The sequence below is a fragment of the Thermobia domestica genome, chromosome 5 (genome assembly GCF_964235325.1).
Source record: "Thermobia domestica chromosome 5, izTheDome1.hap1.1, whole genome shotgun sequence".
Lineage (NCBI taxonomy): Eukaryota > Metazoa > Arthropoda > Insecta > Zygentoma > Lepismatidae > Thermobia > Thermobia domestica.
Window position 1 is genome coordinate 93,988,666 of NC_137458.1, and position 20,326 is coordinate 94,008,991.

At 35.7% G+C, this 20,326-nt stretch overlaps 1 protein-coding gene across 4 annotated transcripts in view; it reads right to left on the reverse strand.

Moving 5' to 3' along the window:
- The window catches only part of mv (lysosomal-trafficking regulator mauve), a 282,285-nt gene that overhangs the window by 60,131 nt on the left and 201,828 nt on the right, over window positions 1-20,326 (reverse strand). For all 4 annotated transcript variants that reach the window (XM_081758816.1, XM_081758815.1, XM_081758813.1 and 1 more), the window contains 4 exons: window positions 19,386-19,590; window positions 14,813-15,061; window positions 10,512-10,813; window positions 6,737-6,978 (listed from right to left, as the gene is read on the reverse strand). In XM_081758816.1, the coding sequence (XP_081614942.1) occupies window positions 6,737-6,978; window positions 10,512-10,813; window positions 14,813-15,061; window positions 19,386-19,590 (998 nt within the window). The remainder of the gene's footprint in view (window positions 1-6,736; window positions 6,979-10,511; window positions 10,814-14,812; window positions 15,062-19,385; window positions 19,591-20,326) is intronic.

A 20,326-nucleotide genomic window follows, 5' to 3' on the forward strand; every position in this document is an offset into this window, starting at 1 on the left:
CATAATATACAGTACGTAATATGTTTATGCTTACAATGTATCATAAGTGAACAAATTTATATAATAATTTTCATATAGAAGTATCTTAAGTTTGACAACCCAAATATCTTTACTGTGGTTCAGGTTGCATAATTGACAGGTACTCTTCCCAGTTAAATATGTATAAGGACAAAAACAACGCATGGACAAAAACCGCGCAAGCACAAAAATAGCGCATAAACAAAAACCGCGCAAGGACAAAACAGCGCATGCAAATACCGCGTGAGCGAAAGCAGCCCACGGAAAAACACCATTTTACACTAAAGTCGCTCGAGCTCGAGCTCATTCTTTTCATCTGGGCTCGTACTCACTCGGGCTCGCGATCACCTCAATTCGGCTCGCGCTTCCCACCATTTCCCTCGACTGTTCTCGCAATCACTCGCGCTCGTGAATACTTGGGCTTGCGCTCATCTCTCTCGACTGGGCTCACTATTCTCAACTGGACTCGCGCTCACTCGGGCTTATGCTCACTTCTCTCAACTGAGCTCGAACTCACTCAGACTCGCGCTCATTTCCATCAACATGGCTCGAGCTTGCGATCAGTTCCCTCAACTGGGCTCGTGATCACTTCCCCAAACTGGGCTCGCGCTCACACGAGGTCGCACTCAATTCTCTCGAATGGGCTCGTGCTCACTAAACGTAAGTCAGCTCGAGTTCACTTGGACTCGCACTCAGTTCTCTTAACTGAGCTTGCGCTCACTCAGGCTCACGCTAAATTCCCTCAACTGGGCTCGCGCTCGAGATCACTTCTGTCAACTTAGCTCGAGCTCAATCGGGCTCGCGATCACTTCCAGAAACTAGGCTAGCGCTCACTCGGGCTCGCATTCAATTCCCCCAAATGGGCACGCCCTCAATAATCTTAAGTGACCTTGCGTTCACTCGGACTCGCGCTCACTTCTCTCAACTGAGCTTGCTCTCACTGAAGCTCGCGATCACTTCTCACAACTGGTCTCACACTCATTCAGTCTCGCATTCACTTCTCTCGACTGGGCTCACGCTCACTCGGACTCGTGCTTACTTATATCATTGAGGCTCGGACTCACTCAAGTTCATGCTCAATTATTGAGCGTGAGTGCCGAGCTCACGAGCGTCGAGCTCGCTAGTTTGGACCAGAGCCCTGCAAACCCATTCCCGAAGACAACCCAGCCCGGTCCAGATAGATCTATATTCTGTGCCCGGCCCGGCCCGAATGTCGAGCCGGGCACAAACGGGCCGGACCCTAAACTGGCCGGGTACAAACGAGCAGAGATCTAAACGGGCCGGGCGTTACTTGCCTGAGAACAACTAAGTCTGATAAGTCAATCCTTCAATATGCAATGGAAAATGAGAAACGTGTCGTCATAATATTGCAATGTCTATTTGTCCTTCTCGAATAGGAAAATCGTGTAAAAGGTTACCCAAGGTTTGTTTTCTATATCCCTATTCTGTCTGTCTATTTGTTATATGTGCTTGCTTCGTCGAGCCATGTTTATTATACAATAATACAGCTCATGGAAGTAAAAGTCTTATACTACACTCATTAGTGCATTACGAGTAACAGAGAATATATGTAAAACTGCTAACAAACTATAGGTAATACTAATACTACAACTACTACTGCTAATACTACTATTACTATTACGATTACGAATGCTAGTGTTAATTCCACTATTGCTGCCACTGCTACTTCTATTACTACTACCACTACTGCTACTACCCATTACTATACTAATACGACAGCAAATACCACTACTGCTATTACTAGTAACACGAAAGCAAAACAATGAAATGAAATCTATGAGTTTTACGTCCCACAGTTATGCCGGCTAGGCTAAAGGAGACGGTCATGATGAGAAAAAATTAAAATGGTGGAATGAATAAAGTGGTAGGAAACGGGAGAACGCCGAGACAACCCTCCATACCGTGTTTGTCCACCACAAAGTTCACTTGGCGAGAGCTGGAGTCGAAACAGGGACCCCATGCACCAGAGGTGAACGCTCAACCACTGAGCAACCGTTCCAGAAGCACCTAATCGACCCGGCGTCTTGGTAATTTATTTGATCATTATATTCTGTTATGTTTGTAGTATCATACCATAAAGAATACAGGAACATGTAATAACATTTGGAATTTGCCTTCAAAATTGAACATTAGTACAAATTGCATTGATCTTATGAGCACGCCAGTTCACGATTTTGACCTCCGTGGTCTAATGGTAGAGTACCAAATTCTACTTAGTAGGTCAAGTACTTGAGTTTATCATATGTTATTTAGGTAGCTTCTCTCATGCCGTATGGATGATGAATTGGTGGAATGAATACAGTGGGAGGAATCGGGACTCACACACAAACGGTGTTTGTCCACCACAAAGCTCACATAGCACGAGCTGGGATTGATCCGATGACCTCTAGCACCAGATGTGTGTACTTTACCTACTGAGCCACCGTTGTCCCTCGTAGATCAAGCATCGGTTCACATTCTACGCAGTCCTGCAATAATAACTACCATTTCTCCGTTTTTTCTGTACTTAGAAGGTAAATTCGGTACCACCAGACGTGTCAACTCTGACGCGAAATCGTGGCAGTTGTAGTAGTATTAGGAGTGGTTTGTAGTAGTAGTAGTAGTAGAAAAAGTAGTGATAGTAGTAGTATTACAGTATTTTGCAGTCTTGAATAAAGGGTCAGTTTCCGAAACACATTACTATTAACATAGGCCGACAACATTAGTTTTCGATCCGTCTTTCAGAGTGTTTGGGCCGGGCCGGCCCGGAAATGCATGTGCCCGGTTCGGCCCTATAGCATTTCTGTCCGACCCGGAATATTCCCGGCCCGGTTCGGCCCGGTCGAGTTTGATATTACTTTAAACAATTTGCTATTTCCCTAAACGGGCAGGGCTGGCCCGGGTAATCCGCCGGGTCAAACGGGCGCGACCGGGTCGTGTAGGGCTCTGCTTGTATATGCAGATGTTGTGTGCAGTGCTTCCAACCATCTAACAAGGTCTCATTGTTTCCGTCCCAAACTGAATTGCTGCTGTCCTGCGAACCAAAAGTAGACACATGAAATATTAAGTAGGTGGCCATAATGTTTTGACTAGTCAGTATATATTCGTAGATGGTTGAGTTTTTTTTTTTTTATAATCTTGAAAGGCAAGAAAGTCACAATGTTGTTATTGAAAAGGTAGTCAACGAATACTCTGCCAAATGGTTTGTCGGTTTGGAAAATTGTGAGCAGGTTCCAGAAATTTTGATGGGTTTTGATATATTACTTGTGAACATTTTATTCTAATTTATTTAGGAAAAATCTGTTTCTGTTGATATTTTCTTAGTTCTATGTATAATTGCTTAATAATAATAAATTATTATACACAATTTTTTCGATAATATGAACAAGTAGTGACTGACTAGATGGAACATCATAAGTCAAAACTGTATTTTCTATAAATTTTAGGTGCCTTCATGAACTTAAAAGGAGAGTCCCTTTTAATATTTTAGCTGGGAGGTCCATGCGCCCTTAGTTAGGCTACTATAAATATGTAAAAAAATCATTAACATACGTAAAAATATGTGAACATATTTTTAAGTGTATTTTATTTCTGCGTCATTTACTCAATGAAAAAATATATATGTATATATATATATATTTCATTTATTTATGTTCCAGTTGCTTATTCTTGCAAAATTATTATCACTAACTTGCCACAGACAGTTCAAATTTCCCAAGGAACAAATGAAAATGTATTCCAAGAAAATAGAAATCACATAATAATAATAATAATAATAATAATAATAATAATAATAATAATAATAATAATAATAATAATAATAATAATAATAAAACCCTCAGTTACTGCCCTGAGGAATTTATCTAACAAAATTGGAAGGTATCTACCCTGGACTTAACAAGGCACCATCCCAGCATTTGCCTTAGTAAGACCAAGAATAATCAGGGAAAAACATCAGTTAAGACGACATAAAATGATATTTCATTGCAAAGTTGTGCAGAATTTTTATATATATGGAACTCTAACTATTTGTTTCTGCCTTAAATAAAGATGCAAAATGAAATTTCCGTAGGTATAAATTATTAGAAAGGAATATTGTTTCCCATTGCTGTCCTTTTATTTGGAGTCTCGTAGTTAGTTAATTAGAAATTATGTAGGTGCGTGAGAAAAATGTAAAAGTATGTACAGTAGACGGAAAATATGTAACAGACATCAAAATATGTAAAAATATGTAACGTGATTTTGATTTATGTGGCTTCTTACATCGTAATTTTCCAGTATTTTTGATTTTCACCAACGTACACACAAAGAAAAAATGTAAGAATATAAAAATCCGTGGCTTAGTTATAAGGTATTCTTAATACTCGGGAATCTGTTTTACTTCAAACAGAAATTCGGTCCTCATCTAGAGTACATTTGTTTTTACTTTGCACGCTTCCCGCCTAAAGGATGGATCTGTCTGCAATGCCTTGTTGCCACGCCAGGGTTGAGTAAAGAGTTACAATACGTTAGGAAACAGCAAAACGCCACTCCTCTCACAAATCACGGTAACACATTTCTCCGATGGTGGCAACTAAACATTCCAAATACACATGGCCGGATTAACCCATCTGGAGGCCCGGGGCTAGAAAAAATATGTGACCCTTGCTGACGTCACCTAATAGATACATTTGTGTGAAAGTATAGTAGGAAAGTTAAGGGAATATGTTTCATATTTGTAGTCATATTTTATCTTCTGACCCTGCTCCCGCCAAGTGAATTTTGTGGTGGACAAACACCGTGTGTGTTGGTTTTCTCGGGGTTCTCCCGTTTCTTCCCACTTTCTTCATTCCACCATTTCATTCATTTCTCATAATCACCGTCTCCTTTAGCCTAACCGGCATAACCGTGGGACGTAAAACTCAAAGATTTCATTTCATTTTTTATCTTCTGATGATGATTGTATATTGTATAATTCTTGATCTGATAATGATTGTATCTTGATCAGAGTGGAGGCTCGGGGCTAAAGACAGCCCCTCTAAGACCCCATTAATCATACCCTTCAAATACGCACCAAATAGCAATGACTTCATTTGATGGGCTGGCTGATAACTAACGTCACCTACATGAAAAAACCCAATAAGACGTCTATTGAATTAAAACGTTCACGTGAGTGCTAGCAGGAAATACTTTATAAGCCAATCAATCGCATTAGCGGGAAGTGTGTCAAACGCACTCTAAACTCCTTCTGCCATTGTCCTACCTTTCAGCACCTGCGCATATTATGTCATCCGCTGCGCTGTTTTTGCCTTGCGCGATTTTTGTTCCTGCGCTGTTTTTGTCCACGCGGTATTTGCATGTGCTGTTTTTGTCCTTGCGTGGTTTTTGTCCTTGTGCGTGTTTCGTTCACGCGGAATTTGCATTCGCTGCTTTTGTAATTGCGCGCTTTTTGTCCATGCGGTTATTGCATGCGCTGTTTTTCCCTTGCGCGGTTTTTGTTCACGCGGTATTTGCATGCGCTGTTTTTGCCTTGCGCGGTTTTTGTCCACGCGGTATTTGCATGCGCGGTTTTTGTCCTTGCGCGGTTTTTGGACACGCGGTATTTGCATGCGCGGTTTTTGTCCACGCGGTATTTGCTTGCGCTGTTTTTGTCCTTGCGCGGTGTTTGTCCATGCGCGGTTTTTGTCCACGCGGTATTTGCATGCGCGGTTTTTGTTCTTGCGCGGTGTTTGTCCCTGCGCGGTTTTTGCCCACGCGGTATTTGCATGCGCGGTTTTAGTCCTTGCGCGGTTTTTGCCCTTGCGCGGTTTTTGTCCACGCGGTATTTGCTGCGCTGTTTTTGTCCATCGCTGTTATTGTTTGCGCGGTATTGACCTAGAACCTTATAACTACCGTGTTTACTCGCGTAATAGTCGGCCTCTCATAACAGCCGCACCTTAAGTTTGAAGTTAAAACATTCGCCAAAAAATTTCCTCGCAAAAAAAGTCGTAGTCTACGAGGTTTCTGTCTTTGTGAACGAGACTTTGTTTGAAATTGCTTATCTTGTGGGAGTCCGAGTAAAAGAACTTTTCGTGTATACTGACACGTAATATCGTGAACCCATCTGTCAACAGAGATCAGGCAACCTACTTCCACTTTTCATTCTGAGTGGCCCCCTCCAAGAGTAACCCATCCCAGTACGGCACCTGTTTACAATCACCTCGATTGCTTTGGTTGTAAACAGGTGCAGTACTGGGATGGGTCACACTTGGAGGGGACCACTCAGAATGAAAAGTGGAAATAGGTTGCCTGATCTCTGTTGACATCGTATTGCTTCGAGGGCATCGTATTCCATTCTATTACCTCGAGGGTTTCAAACGTATGGTCGTGATTAAAAAAACAATTACTTCCTGGCTGTTTTGGTCGTAGCCATAATTGAATGGCAGCATTCCTCGCGTAATAGTTTAGTTGGATTTTCGCATTAAAAAATTGGTACAAAAAACGCGACTATTACGCGAGTAGGCATTAAAGTAGCTTTTAGTTTAATAAATCCAAGAGTTTATCTCTAAAGAACAGTACCTTGTACACCATTCCTGTACTAATCCAATCCAATAAGAATTGCTAGTACTTACCTCCCCAAAATTTTCTTTCCTATTACCCTGCCAACTTCTTGGTCTACCGAAGACGTCTGTTACCTGCAGGACAGTCAGTTTTAACCTAAGCAATAAATATAAGCAAATATAGTACTACTACATCTTACCTGTATTGTGATCCTTCGATTTGTTTCTCCCACACCAGTCTGTGTTTCTCAAAATCTTGCAGAAGTAAATCCACTTTATCTTTCCACAGTTCAAAATTTTGACTCCCTACTGTTGGTGTTATAACACCCCAGTCTTGTAAATATGATCGGAAGTCTTCACATAAACGTAAATCATTGCTGGACATTGTCAAACTATGTGTATGCAGTAGATCTCGGAAAAACATGGTAAATTTCTCCTCAATCTGTCACACAAAAATACAAATTCATTATAGGTCAATTCTGTTACTACAAACAGGAAAAGCTTGGTTACTCACCAATATATCCTCCCGTGGAAAATCTAAATATCCTCCAAACATATCGGAACAACAAGTTAGTTCCGTCTTCAGTAATAAGGTACCAAGGATAAAAACGGATGAGAGAAATATGATATGAGAAAAGGAGTACATACTACCAAAATAAATATAACGTAAGAGATGGGTACTAAAACCAACAAGCAGAGCACACTAGACGAAAGAAAGAGTTCGAAGAAGCGCGGTGACTATGCTACGTCACTGTTGCCAGATCCAAAGGACACATCAAAGGTAACTAACTAGATTTTATCAACTTGCCAGAATCCAGATTTAAAGCCAGTTTATATTTATGAATAAAGAATAATTCTTTAATCTACCGTTGTTTTCCCACGGGAGGATATGTTGGTAAGTAACCAATTTATTTTTGTACATTTGAACCACCCTCTCATGCGCTTATTTAATTTTAAGGTAAAACTATAATCTACGGAAAATAAACTACTATATATATATATATATATATATATATATATATATATATATATATATATATATATATATATAATTATCGGTATCATTGTCGAATATTTGCACATGTTAGTTGTTTCAGTTGAAGAAGAACCTGCAACTAAAATTCATCCTAACAGAATTACATTCGCATTAGAAAGCATTATTATAGAAATACTGAATAGCATATATCTCAATAGCTTTCTGTTTTTAATAGTTATCCTTATTTTTGGAACAGTTGGCGTTCTATCTCAGAAATGGAAAAATTAAAACGAGAAAACATTAATCAAAAAGAAGAAAGTTCATGAAGATGCTACGATTTGTCAAAACACAAACTGTACATCACTATAAAACATATCTACCACCCGAACAATCAACACGGCTTCCATCAGATAATTTTATGTACTGGTTATATGCAATTAATAACGTCGGATATGCTGCTCTTTCTATGCTTTCAAAGTTATGAAATTACGAAGAAGTGGAAGCCATGCTATGCTTAATCTGCCTGAATCCTGATTCAATTTTATACTTTTAGGAATTATTCGAATATCTGACTTTTAATCTCCGAGTTTATTACTTTTACAAACTAAAGTGCATCATGTATAAACTCTTCCATGTTGCGTTTTATTTTCAGTGTACGTGGCTAACAATGTTGGTGACTTGTTTTCCTCCTCAGAATAATCAGAACTTTGTCAGAGTATTGATAAGATTACACATTTAATTACGAGTTCTTTACGTACTGTAATTTAACTGTATGAATTTGGTGTTTTCAATGTTTTGCATGTTTCCCAAGATTTATTTTTAATTTCTCATGTTTCCTTGATTCTTGTGTGAATATTTTTCTATAAGTCATTCCTATATATGACTTTCTGCATTCGCAGTTTATTTCACGAACATCAGACGATGCAGATTTCGCGAAATAACTCTTATAATTTGTAGGATTATTTGTATAGTTTTGGGAAGAACGACAGTAAAACTTTTTTTTTTTTAACTTTATTTTGCTTATAAATAACATGTGGAAACATCGAAATATTAATGCACCTAAAATAAAAATTTAAAAAAATGCTTTATTTTTTATTTTATTTGGCATTTTCTAAAGTGTGTAGATGACATCCACTTAACTTGCCTATTCCCATCTTACCTACCTGGTAATCATCCACATAATTTATGAAAGTTGTAAAAACAAGTTACTGATTTCTTGGAAAGATACAGGTTGAAGAGATCGAGAAATTAAAGGTGGATTAATATTCTTTTGTATCCATGTGTTACTAACAGACTAAAGGAAAGTTTTAAAGAGGACAATTTTAACGTTACTGTCGTTCTCCTTATAAAAAAATTTACAAAAGATACATCATTTGGAGTTCACAAACCAACTTTAAAGGCAAATAGCTGCTCATATGACTAAGAAAGAAACAATTGCGTAAGAATCAACGATACATTCGAGTTTCGAAATTAAGTTGTGAGATCTTTCAGAACATTTAAATGAATCGAATTGTCAACTTGATAAAGAGAGTAACAAAAATGAAAAATTAGGAATTTGAAGTAACACTTTTGGGTCATTTTTAAAACAAACATAAAAATACAAAACTGACTCAAGATTCAGGTAGATTGGACAAAATTTAACTTCAATCTTCGCCACCTGGATAGGACGAAACGATTAACATTTGTAACGCTATTATATGGAATCATCTGGTGAATGTTGTACTGATAGACGGAAGATGGCATAAGTTATATCAGTGTTTTATTCAGACATGTTAGAAGGGAAATTCCTCGCCCCAAGAAAATGAAGATATAATTGTAACATGTTGTTAAAGAATATGTTCTTCCCCTAGAACTTTAAGATTTCCCCCAAAATCGAGAAAACTGCATAGAGTACGTTATACTGTTGTACTATGATGTGCACCACATGTTTTGCAAATCCCAGAATCCTCATGTACCATACTTCCTTCTTTCTCCTGATTTGTGTGTTTTGCCTGTAATGTTCTAGACATTGATGGAATGCGCACTGTTCCGAAACTTAACACTAATTCAAAAAAGGAGAGATACTGAGACATTCATTACAGTTTATTAAAAAATAATCAGATATTAAATTAAGGTACAAAAGACATTAAAAATACCATGTAGATTTGTTATCAACTATATTTTGTATTGTGCCGTGTTTCAATAATTTTATCTGTACGGAAGATCAAGACGCTCTCTACATTGCACCTACAAACGTGATTTCTCTCTCTTTTTCAGCATCAAGGACATATAGATATGAACCTACGGTTTAACGAATATGTAAATTCACTGGGAATCGAACAAGGACTCCCAAACTGAAACAACTTTTATGAAAATGACAATCACTCATTCATTAAACCTTCCGTTCTACTTATGAATTTCCAAAGATCAATCAAATTATATTTATTTATTTAACTGGTTTTACATCAGTTCTGCCCTACATAGTCTGGAAGCAAATGATCTTGACAGATGATCTAGACCAGTCCATCATTATAGGCCAATACTTTCCTTCTAAAGCAGAACGCAGTTGAACATGAATGTTATCTTCTTTGCCTAAACATTTACTTTCTACATTTTTTAAAGCACTCACTTGACTGTAAACGGATAATTGAATATACAAGAAGTTCTGAAATGCATTTATATACCTATTTTCAGATGATTTCACGAAATAATAATAATAATAATAATAATAATAATAATAATAATAATAATAATAATAATAATAATACAAAATTATTAGTAATAACTAATTTAATAAAGAGAATATAGGAAACACAAACACCAAACATTTGACCATTTCGTACAAAGCATACTTGAACGCGATGGTGTGGTTTCTATAGTTCCGCTTCAAATCAAGTAAGGGTTAAGTATGATTCAGATCAAAAGTCAAGAGTGTCATATTCACATCTTCACAGTTTTGGCGCTGAAAAAAAATTTTAAATACTCAAATCAATAAGTTCATTTCATCTCCTAGTATTTACCTGAATATGTGTATGCAATATCATGTTCAAGACATCTCTGCACCGAGGCAGTTCCAACAAATTATAAATCACAAACAACCGAAGCTCAAGAAGTTGGTATGGTGATAAAAGGAAGATCAACAGTTGTCCTATTTGCACTCTTAACACATCTTTCGCTGACCACATCATGTTTGACCATATAGTCCGATGAGATGATTTGGTTTTTTCCAACGTAGAGTCCAATCCTTTTAGCATAATAAGGAACATCTTCTTTATAAAATCTACTTCTATCTCACTGACAAAATACTGGCCATTCACAGGTTCTAGAACGATAATACATTTTTGTTAGGTAAATTGTATTTTATTTCCTAATAAGAGTTATTTTGTGCAACCATGGGTGTGTAAATACCAAGATAAAACTTTCTCCATTACCGTTTTCCGCTAGCTATTCAAATTTAAATTTAAATAAGCCAAATGTAAGGTCCTCATCTGTTTGTTTCATGGCCATTATTAACAGTAGGTTCCAGCGCTGTGTACAGTCGAGTTCAGAAGTGGATTTCCTCTGATAAAATTTCTTTTTCCAAAAACTCGAATTCCGACCAGATTTCGGTTACAGAGAAAAGCAACTTAAAGACAATGTGATTTTACTTCGTACTGAGAAAAACTGTATTAGATTAATGAAGGGAGTAAGAACTGAGAACTAACTCACGAAAAATATTCTTCGTCACATGGAAATCCATATGTGAACATGATTGTTTAAGTTTGGGTGAACTACACGAGACCGCAGAAGTGTTTAAACTTATAGTCTGTTATTAAACATTGATCAGCACTAACAGTGTTCACGGATAAAGAAACAAACAGAGCATGAGCTATACGAATCATATTTTAATTTCCTTACATTTAGGTTTGAATAAGTATGGTAAGGCAACCAGATAAACTTCTCTCTTAAAATTGAATTGCTGTCTCTTTCTGTGGTATAGCTATAGAACTGTAGCACAAGTACTTCAGAGAAATATTCGAATGGGCTTCTATGCATAATGAGGAAATTTTCAGTTAATTAATTTAATTTTCACTCAATATAATAAATATTTGTTAGTGTCATAGTTGCTCAGCAGTAGTGTAATTATCTCCAAAGCAAGGTTACCCCTTTCCTTATATTTCGTTCTTATAGCAATTATACCTTTTTCATTTAATTTAAATATTGTCTTATGTTTTTAACGCAAAGAAAACAAGAAAGAACTTTAAACTACGATTTTATTTGATTTCAAAATGTTTTCGTCTTTTCTATGTATTCATTCTTTCATGCATAAAATAGTTCAGATTGTATTGAAGTATAGGATATATATTCCCTATATAACTTATATGACAAATACGTTAACTTTCTATTTTTAACTCTGTCTATCTCAAACTTGGAACATACTATAGATACATCCCTTTCTTTTCGTTTTAAAGCAAAAGAATAAAGATGAAATAAAATGGGGAAACAGTAGACCCCGACAAAGAAAATTCTCGTATGATCTACCACAGAACGCCACTCGGTGCGACTATTTGTACAAACCAAACCCTGTTTCAAAGGTAAACATCTATCAACGTATTCCGAATAAGATGAATTTTTATCTTCAAGTTATTATAATATATGTCATGCACTCGGATATATTTCTCAGCAATAAGCAGTAACAGCTGAAAACATCATAGTATATACAAAGAAAGAAAAGTTGAAAACCCGCATTGATTCGAAGTTGAAATAGACACATTACTTATTTATTTTTACATTAGTTGAAAAATGTGAAATACACTTTATTCTTAATACAACATATAACAAAATTATTTGGGTGTCGAGTTCTATTTGCTATAGAAACCAAACCTCCGCCACTAAACGAGACTTGTGAGGGATAAAAAAGTAAATCAACTACGAAACATTAAATACAATAATTTATGAGCTTCACTATGTTATAAACTAAAATACTATTAGAATTAGATACAGAATACAAGTGGCAACATTTTCAAATGTTTCTAAGTGGTAAGATTTATATTTTTACACTGCTTATATTTCAAAATCTTGAAGGTTCCATTATTTGAGCCATGGAAGATACAATACCTGTAGTTGGATTTTTCACATTCTTGGAGAATAGAACATTCGACCGCTATTTCTGAACTGTTGAATTATAAAAAAGAAAAGATACTGATTGATTTTACTGATTTATCAATAATCTTTTATATTACTTTACTTTTGTTACGAAAGTATTTTTAATTCATTTCCATCGTTTATGTCATAAAAACTAATAGAATTAGTACTATTAACTAACAGAAACTGAGCAGATTGAGTGTTTTTAAGGAACTTTCATAATTACTCTTGCTAGCAAAGTGTTCTTACAAATTATGAAAGTAAATTACACATCAAATGATCACCAATCAGTGTTTTTCCCTTTCTATATCTCATCTATCTACTAATCGTGGTCAAGTACTTTATTTTTGAAAAATATATTCATTCTCAGAGCTATAAGCCTCGTATTCTCAATGATCCAGAGGATAGAATTTGCAAGACTTGAAAATATAGGCAGTGAAGAAAAATAATTTTGCACTTACGGATATATTAACTAAGTACTTAGCATCACTATTATAAGTTAAATTTTTTTTTGTTTTCCTCTGGAATCCATTGCAAACTTCAGTTGTATCTGTGCACATGCTCAATACTGGAATACGAGGGTGACTCAAACGAAAACCTAAAAGTGCTATAAAATACCGAAAATTTGTATGATGGAATTGGTATTTGGCAGTGGTGTTCCTTCAGTTTCACAAAATGACCGACAGGTTGCTTACAGCACAGGAGACGGTAACAGCATCAGTACGAAGAAGGCCGCGCCACTAGCAACATGCATCGCGTTAGAGCAGTGATCTGTGATAACGTTTTTTGAGTAGTGAGGCTATCAAACCTATTGAAATTCATCGCACGATAACAGCACAGTACAGTGATTTGTATTTGTCCCTGCAGCAAGTGTACAAATGATACAGAAAGTTTAAAAGCGGCGTAATGTCTGTGGAGGATGCCCCACGATTGGGACAAGCTCACCGCGTAATGACGGACGAAAACAGTATCTTAGTGGAAGAACTTATCAATTTAGGCGTATTACTCTGATGGATATAGCCACCATTTTGAATATTAGCCCGTGTTGGTTCAGCGCACAATATTGTTCATAACGTGTTGCAGTTCAATAAAGTGTCTGGATAGGTGTCACGTCACTTGACAGCTGAACTGACACACCGTCGCGTCGATGCCTCTGAAGAACTGTTGTTTCCACGTCGAAGGTGATTCATTTTTTAAAAGAATCGTTGCAATTTATGAGATCTGGGTTCACTACCACCAACCAGAAACAAAAAAGATCAAGCAAGGAATGGAATCATAGTTCATCACGAAAACCCAAAAACTTCCGTACTCAACCATCAGCGGGAAAAGTCATGCTCACTCTCTTCTGGGATGTAAAGGGAGTCATTTTGGAACATTACATGGAGAGGGGGGGGGAGGCAACCGTAACCAATACTTATTCATATCTGCACACAAATCAACTTCGCCCGGCAATTCGCAGTAAATGATGAGGACTTCTGACTTCAGGTGTATTGTTACAGTATGACAACGCTCGATCACATACTGCCCATTTGACAGTTGAGGCAATTCAGGACTTGAAATTTGAATGTCACCTACCTTATTCATCAGACCTCACCCGTAGTGACTTTCAAGTTTTTGGACTACTTAAAGAAGCGTTGCGAAGCAAGCATTTCAGAAGTGATGAAGAGGTGAAAACCGCGGTGCACGAGTGGCTACAGTCACGATCCACACACTTCTGAAGCATTGGAATACTTGCATTGAACATCAAAGAAACTACGTTCAAAAATGATAGGTATGTTTTTCTTAACTATTACAATATAATATTTACTGCACTTTTAAGGTTTTCATTTGAATCACCTTCGTATCTAAAAAAAGATGTTTCGAGAAATCCAGAAAACGTTTAATTAAATGTTTGCTTTAAGTCTTCTAATTCAGAACACTTATTAGAGAAATTGAGTTCTGAATAACTATGTATCTTATTCATGTTTCTCATTCGTTTAATTGATGTTTGGGAACAAAATATTATTGTCATTAGAGACATCTAAAATAATTTTTCTTCTTAAAGTTGACTTAATACCGAAATAGGCTCAGCTATGCACAGGATTACCCAAATTTATTATTTAGTGAATTTAATATCACCAACAACTACCCACATTTTGTTAACATGTTCTGAAAATATCCTGTATGTGTATACTATATACGCAATACGCATACTTACCAATGTGTACAAGGAACTCAGTTGTTTTCTGCAGCATTAACTTGAACCTCTCGTTCAATTCATTTCTTGATATCGTCTTCGAAGAGTTGAAGGGTCTTTGATAAACATTTGAAATGCTTGAGAAGCTATTGGAATAAGATATTTGTGGAGTCGAAATATTCGAGCGAAGTTCACTAGCTGAATGATTTGGTAAACTGTGAAAATTCACAACTGATGCATGTAGGCTGTCTTCGTAACTTCCATGAACAACTAAAAAGATAAATTACAATAATTACAAATTCAAAAAATGATATTTTTTATTATTATTATTTATACTTTATTTTCGTGAAGAATTCGGCTTTTTAATACACACTAAGAAATCAGACTGCTTTCACTCGGAGGAATTTTAATCGAAATGTTTAAGCGAACATCTCTGAACGAAGCATAATTGCTGAGTTACTACTTGTTAAGCCCCAATCTTCAGCTCGCTCTAAACTATAGGTTAAAAATCGTCCTTAAGTAAAAGCTAATAGACTACTTTTTACTTTTCTTTTCTTTCTTTTTCCTTTGGCCATCAACCACCTCAAACTCCATACTACAAGTGCCGATCGGAAAGTAATATCCGATTGGTTAAAAAAAGGAATACCAAAATAAATAAGAAAGAATTTATTATATACAACTGAAAATTATTTCTTTACTCTATTTCTCAAACTCTATTTCTATAGTTTCTTTACTCTATTTCTAGTTTCCATGAACATTCAAGCACTTATCATATTTCTATATTAGCTTAGAAATTCCATCAGCATAAAAATCTCCCGCCTGTGGCTTGAGCTACAGTACTTCCTGTAGCCTAACCTCTGTGTCACTACGTCATGTAACACAGTCCTAAAAATTGGTCAAAATTCATCGGAAAGCTTCGAGATTGTGAAACGTCGAATTTCACGAACTTTTCCATCAATTTTCTGAACGAGTTCATGAGTGACCGACCAGTGATGACCTGCCACTCCTCTCTTCGTTATGAATGTATGTTCGTCCAGTTTTAAATGAACGAACTCATTCACGAACAACTCCTTCACTCATCACCTTGGTCCATACACGGCACAAAGTTCCCGACGAACAGCTGCTGCCGAATATTGTGTTGCCGTAGGAAAACGTATAACAGCTCGCACCTCGCACTTGGCGGTTATTATTATTATTATTATTATTATTATTATTATTAATAATAATAATAATAATAATAATAATAATAATAATAATAATAATAATAATAATAATAATAATAATTATTATTATTATTATTATTATTATTATTATTATTATTATTAATTATTATTATTATTGGAGTATACATTTTGACACGCTATACAGGTGGAATTAGTAACCAGACAACCTTCAATCCACCACGGCTGGATGCAGACTGATCTAACACGCTCGTCTGTGAAAAAATGGTAGCGCTGCTCAAACTACTTCACACACAGTAACCAATCGGAGGTTACTCTCCGAACGCGCCTCGAATATTTATATAATCATTCAAGGATTTCGTTATGTACATTATTTTGCTTAAATAAATCATCAATATCCATTTTGAAATAAATACACTGAAACAATACAGTTTTTAAGCTGCAATTAAATCGTCACAATAGTCTTAAATCAATTTCTTGCCTGCACAGTTTAACACCTGACAGCGCAGGTGGCGACATCTATTAGTGTGACTATTACTAGGATTTAGAGTTGCGCACAGACTGAGACGCTACCTTTTATAATTAGGGTTGTGTAAGAAGTACTCCTAAACATAATTTTCAATCTAACTATTCACATAAACTCCACGACTGTTAGTTTTTTAAATACTCTTACAAGGGACAGAAATTGATCACAACCATCCTATCCCTGTTCTATTGGTTAGTGTCCCAGTTTAACTACGTTTGATAAACGTGCTAGAACTCGTCTTCATGCAGAATATTCAGATAAAGCTATTACGAACAATAACCTTTTAGTTTTAGATAATGCATAAAGGTAAGCATAAAGATAGGTAAGTGCTCTGCACTGAGCCACCGTGCCCCCGCATCGTCGCTTAATTTGAGAGAAGTACACAGACTGCAAGTATTTTATAATAAAATCCTAAGGCGAATATTCATACCCAGAAAGGACGTGAATGGAATTAGCAGAAACTTCATAACGAGGAACTGCATAATTTATACCGTTTACCTAACACTGTTAGGGTCATTAAATCTAGGAAGCACAAGTAGGTAGGTCATATGACTAGAATGGAAGAAAGTAGAAACGCTTTCAAAATATTAATTGGAAACCCGATCGGGAAAAATACATGAGGAAGACCTAGGTGTATATGGGAAGTCACAGAAATAGGAATACAAAGTAGAAACTGGATCTAATTGGATAAGGAAAAAGGTAATGAAGAACTTCACTAAATGCGACATTGAAAGTTCTGGTTCCAGAGCCCATAGAGTTAGTTAGTTCCTAGAGCACTGGAAACGCTGCGAATGCAAATAAATGGCATCATCAAGACTGGATGTTCAAGTGAATGGTACGAAATTACGTATCTCACGATGCTGTACGCAAACAGTGATGATTTATTTCAGGGCTCATAGTAGTCTGGTCTCTTGTAAATAGTTGAAAAGTGACCAAAAGCACATGAAAAAGTGACCAAAATCTCATCATGCCCCTTTTTTCCTTTGTCAATTTCTCCATCACCTCTCTCTTTGTTGTTTTGTTTCATTTTTTCTTCTTTACTTCTTTTTGAGCTTCCTCCTTTCTTAGGTTTTCCAAGTATGCTTTGTAATTACGGTAAACAGATTAAGCAGATGTAAGAAGCTTCTGAGTAAGTGGAACCAGTTCTGGCCTATTTCCGAATTTCTTCATTCCAGACATTATATTTAACTTAGCATTGAGAGTTCTCAAAGCCATGACATATTCAAATTCATCACCTACTCTTAAGAAGAACATACAAGAAGCATAACACAAGACAAACATGATGAACCACAAAACACACACACACACAACGTCGAGCGGAGTGTTAACTATTACGAGAGAAAACTAAAAGACTATTATGATAGAAAAAAGAATAGACACAGAAGGGTTCTCAATTCCACCTTGAGAGTTTAAGCATCCACCAACCATCCACTGTGCTTTAGAAAGAATAAAAGCTGAAGTGAGAATAAAGCTGACTGTTTCACATGTGGCAGCAAGTATTGAAGGTTTCAGAAGAGTAATAAGTAACAAATTTCTGCCCTTTTCCATTTATTTTTATAATATTTTTCTTAGAAAATTACCAATGCAAAACATAAATCACACGAAAAAGTCACTTTACCTCCCAAAAAGTTAATTTTAGTGACAAATTTGAAAAAAGTAACTTTTAGTGACCAACTTGAAAGAAAGTAACTTTTAGTTAAAAAAAGTGACTCGCTATGAGCCCTGTTAATTTTCACACTTGTATACTGAAATCTCCACCAAATTCGCGACTGAACCACAGCAGGCACAGTTTACCTTAAAAATAGCATCATTTACTCGTTTGAATTTGTTTTAAACTCTAAAAAATACATATCTGGATCATTATCAGAAAATTCATCATTCATTTATTCAAACTGCACGATATTTATTTTGTTTGTTAAAAGTGATGTTTTAAAATATGAACTGCTGAGTGTTATATAGCATCATGTAATTCATACACAAGAAAATTTCCATGTAATTCATACACAAGAAAATTTCCAATGTTCACAAAGTGGAAATAAAGATGTCTATCAAGCAACAGATCAAGCCTGTCCTTGATGCAGCGGTGCCAACAGGTCCATTGGAAAGTTAAGCAAAACTATACACCAGAAATCGCGCTATAATATCAGCACTGAAACAAGCTCGATTACTAAAAATCACCATAAACGAATGTATGGTCATTCGTTATATTGTCATCCTCCTCCACTGTATATCTCCAATTGTCATCAGAGAATTAATTTGTATGTTAAATTAGCAAAAATCTCTGCATACTTATACTTTCAATTAAAATAACGGATGCTTACATATATGTATACGATAAATCACTTAAGTGGCACATTAAAGTTGCTGCTAATTGTCATAACTGTCTATTTTTACTTCCCCCACTAAACTATATTTGTTACAGATTTTCTAGATATTTATCACGAAAGAATTTTGTTCAAAAATAATCTTTTATTATATCAACATATCCTTGGTTCATAATCTTTGTATTTATCAAAGAGTAAACTTCCATTAAATAATTGGATAGTTATTTAGAAACCTGGTAGATATCGATACTAATTTCAAATCTTCAAACGTTTTGTGAATATTTGAGACATTTAAGAAGAAAAACTTCGACTGAAAAAAGTATAACAAATTCTTACATGTTTTATATGAATGCTTCAAAAATACGAAACTGTTATTGCGCTGCGATAATACATTTTGAGAACATGTTTTGGCCTGTAATTAGGAACTGCATAACATGTATTTATATGATTTGATTATCAATTAAAGACTGATAGAAAAGAAAATATGTCTTTTTTACAATATTTACTACAATAGTTGATACCGCAAATTATACATAATTAACATACAACAAAATATATTTCACCTGAAGAATAAAAGGATGATGATGCTTTTAGCTTTATTCCTGACTGTTGCATCATGTCAACTTTACTGTATAATGCATCAAAATATCCATCTAAAATAGCACACTGTGCATCTCTCATGGCGTAAACACATCTTGACCCGAAACCACAGTGAGACTTCTCGTAAGTTTCCAGAAAATTAAGCTGCAGCTGCATGTCATTAACTACCTACAAAAAGAAACGAATAATGCAATAACAACAATGTGTACCTTTAATTGAGTCTATAAATTTATCAAGGCTATCATAATATTCCGTATTATTATTATTATTACATATTAGAAAAGTTTTCCAAATAACCACAGTGGAAGATAACACTTATAATAAGAAGAAATCTTCAAGATTGGGGTTTGAACACAAATTAATGTTATATAAGGACCACTCTCAGTATTCTTAAATGGAAAATTAATCCAACAGATTCAAGAAAAGAATTTCTTTTTAAAATGTTATCCAGACGGAAAAGAAAGGAAAGATATCAGAGGATAGAAGAAATGGTAGTTCAGAATTCATAAAAAACTTTAGGAGAAATATTCAACAACAAAATTTAGATAGTATGCAACACTCCTTTACGTCATAAAGATTACTTTTAAAAACTAATGCTTAGTATTATCTATTTTTATCACCAGATAAGACTTATAATAGGAGAAAATTTGAAACAGAAACAATGGAATAAAGGTTTATTTCCTAGGAAAATAGGTTGATCTAAGTGCGAGCTAAAATGTGTGCAGCACAAAATTTGAAGAAATTGACTCAATTACTGATGCATAACAGAAATTACATGGAATGATCTGTTAAGATTTTCTTCTTTCTACAGCCTTGTTGTCTAAAGAAAGTGATAATAAATACTGCTCAACGATTATTGAAACCAACGAAACAGTATTACAGAAGGAGGAAACATGAGCATTCA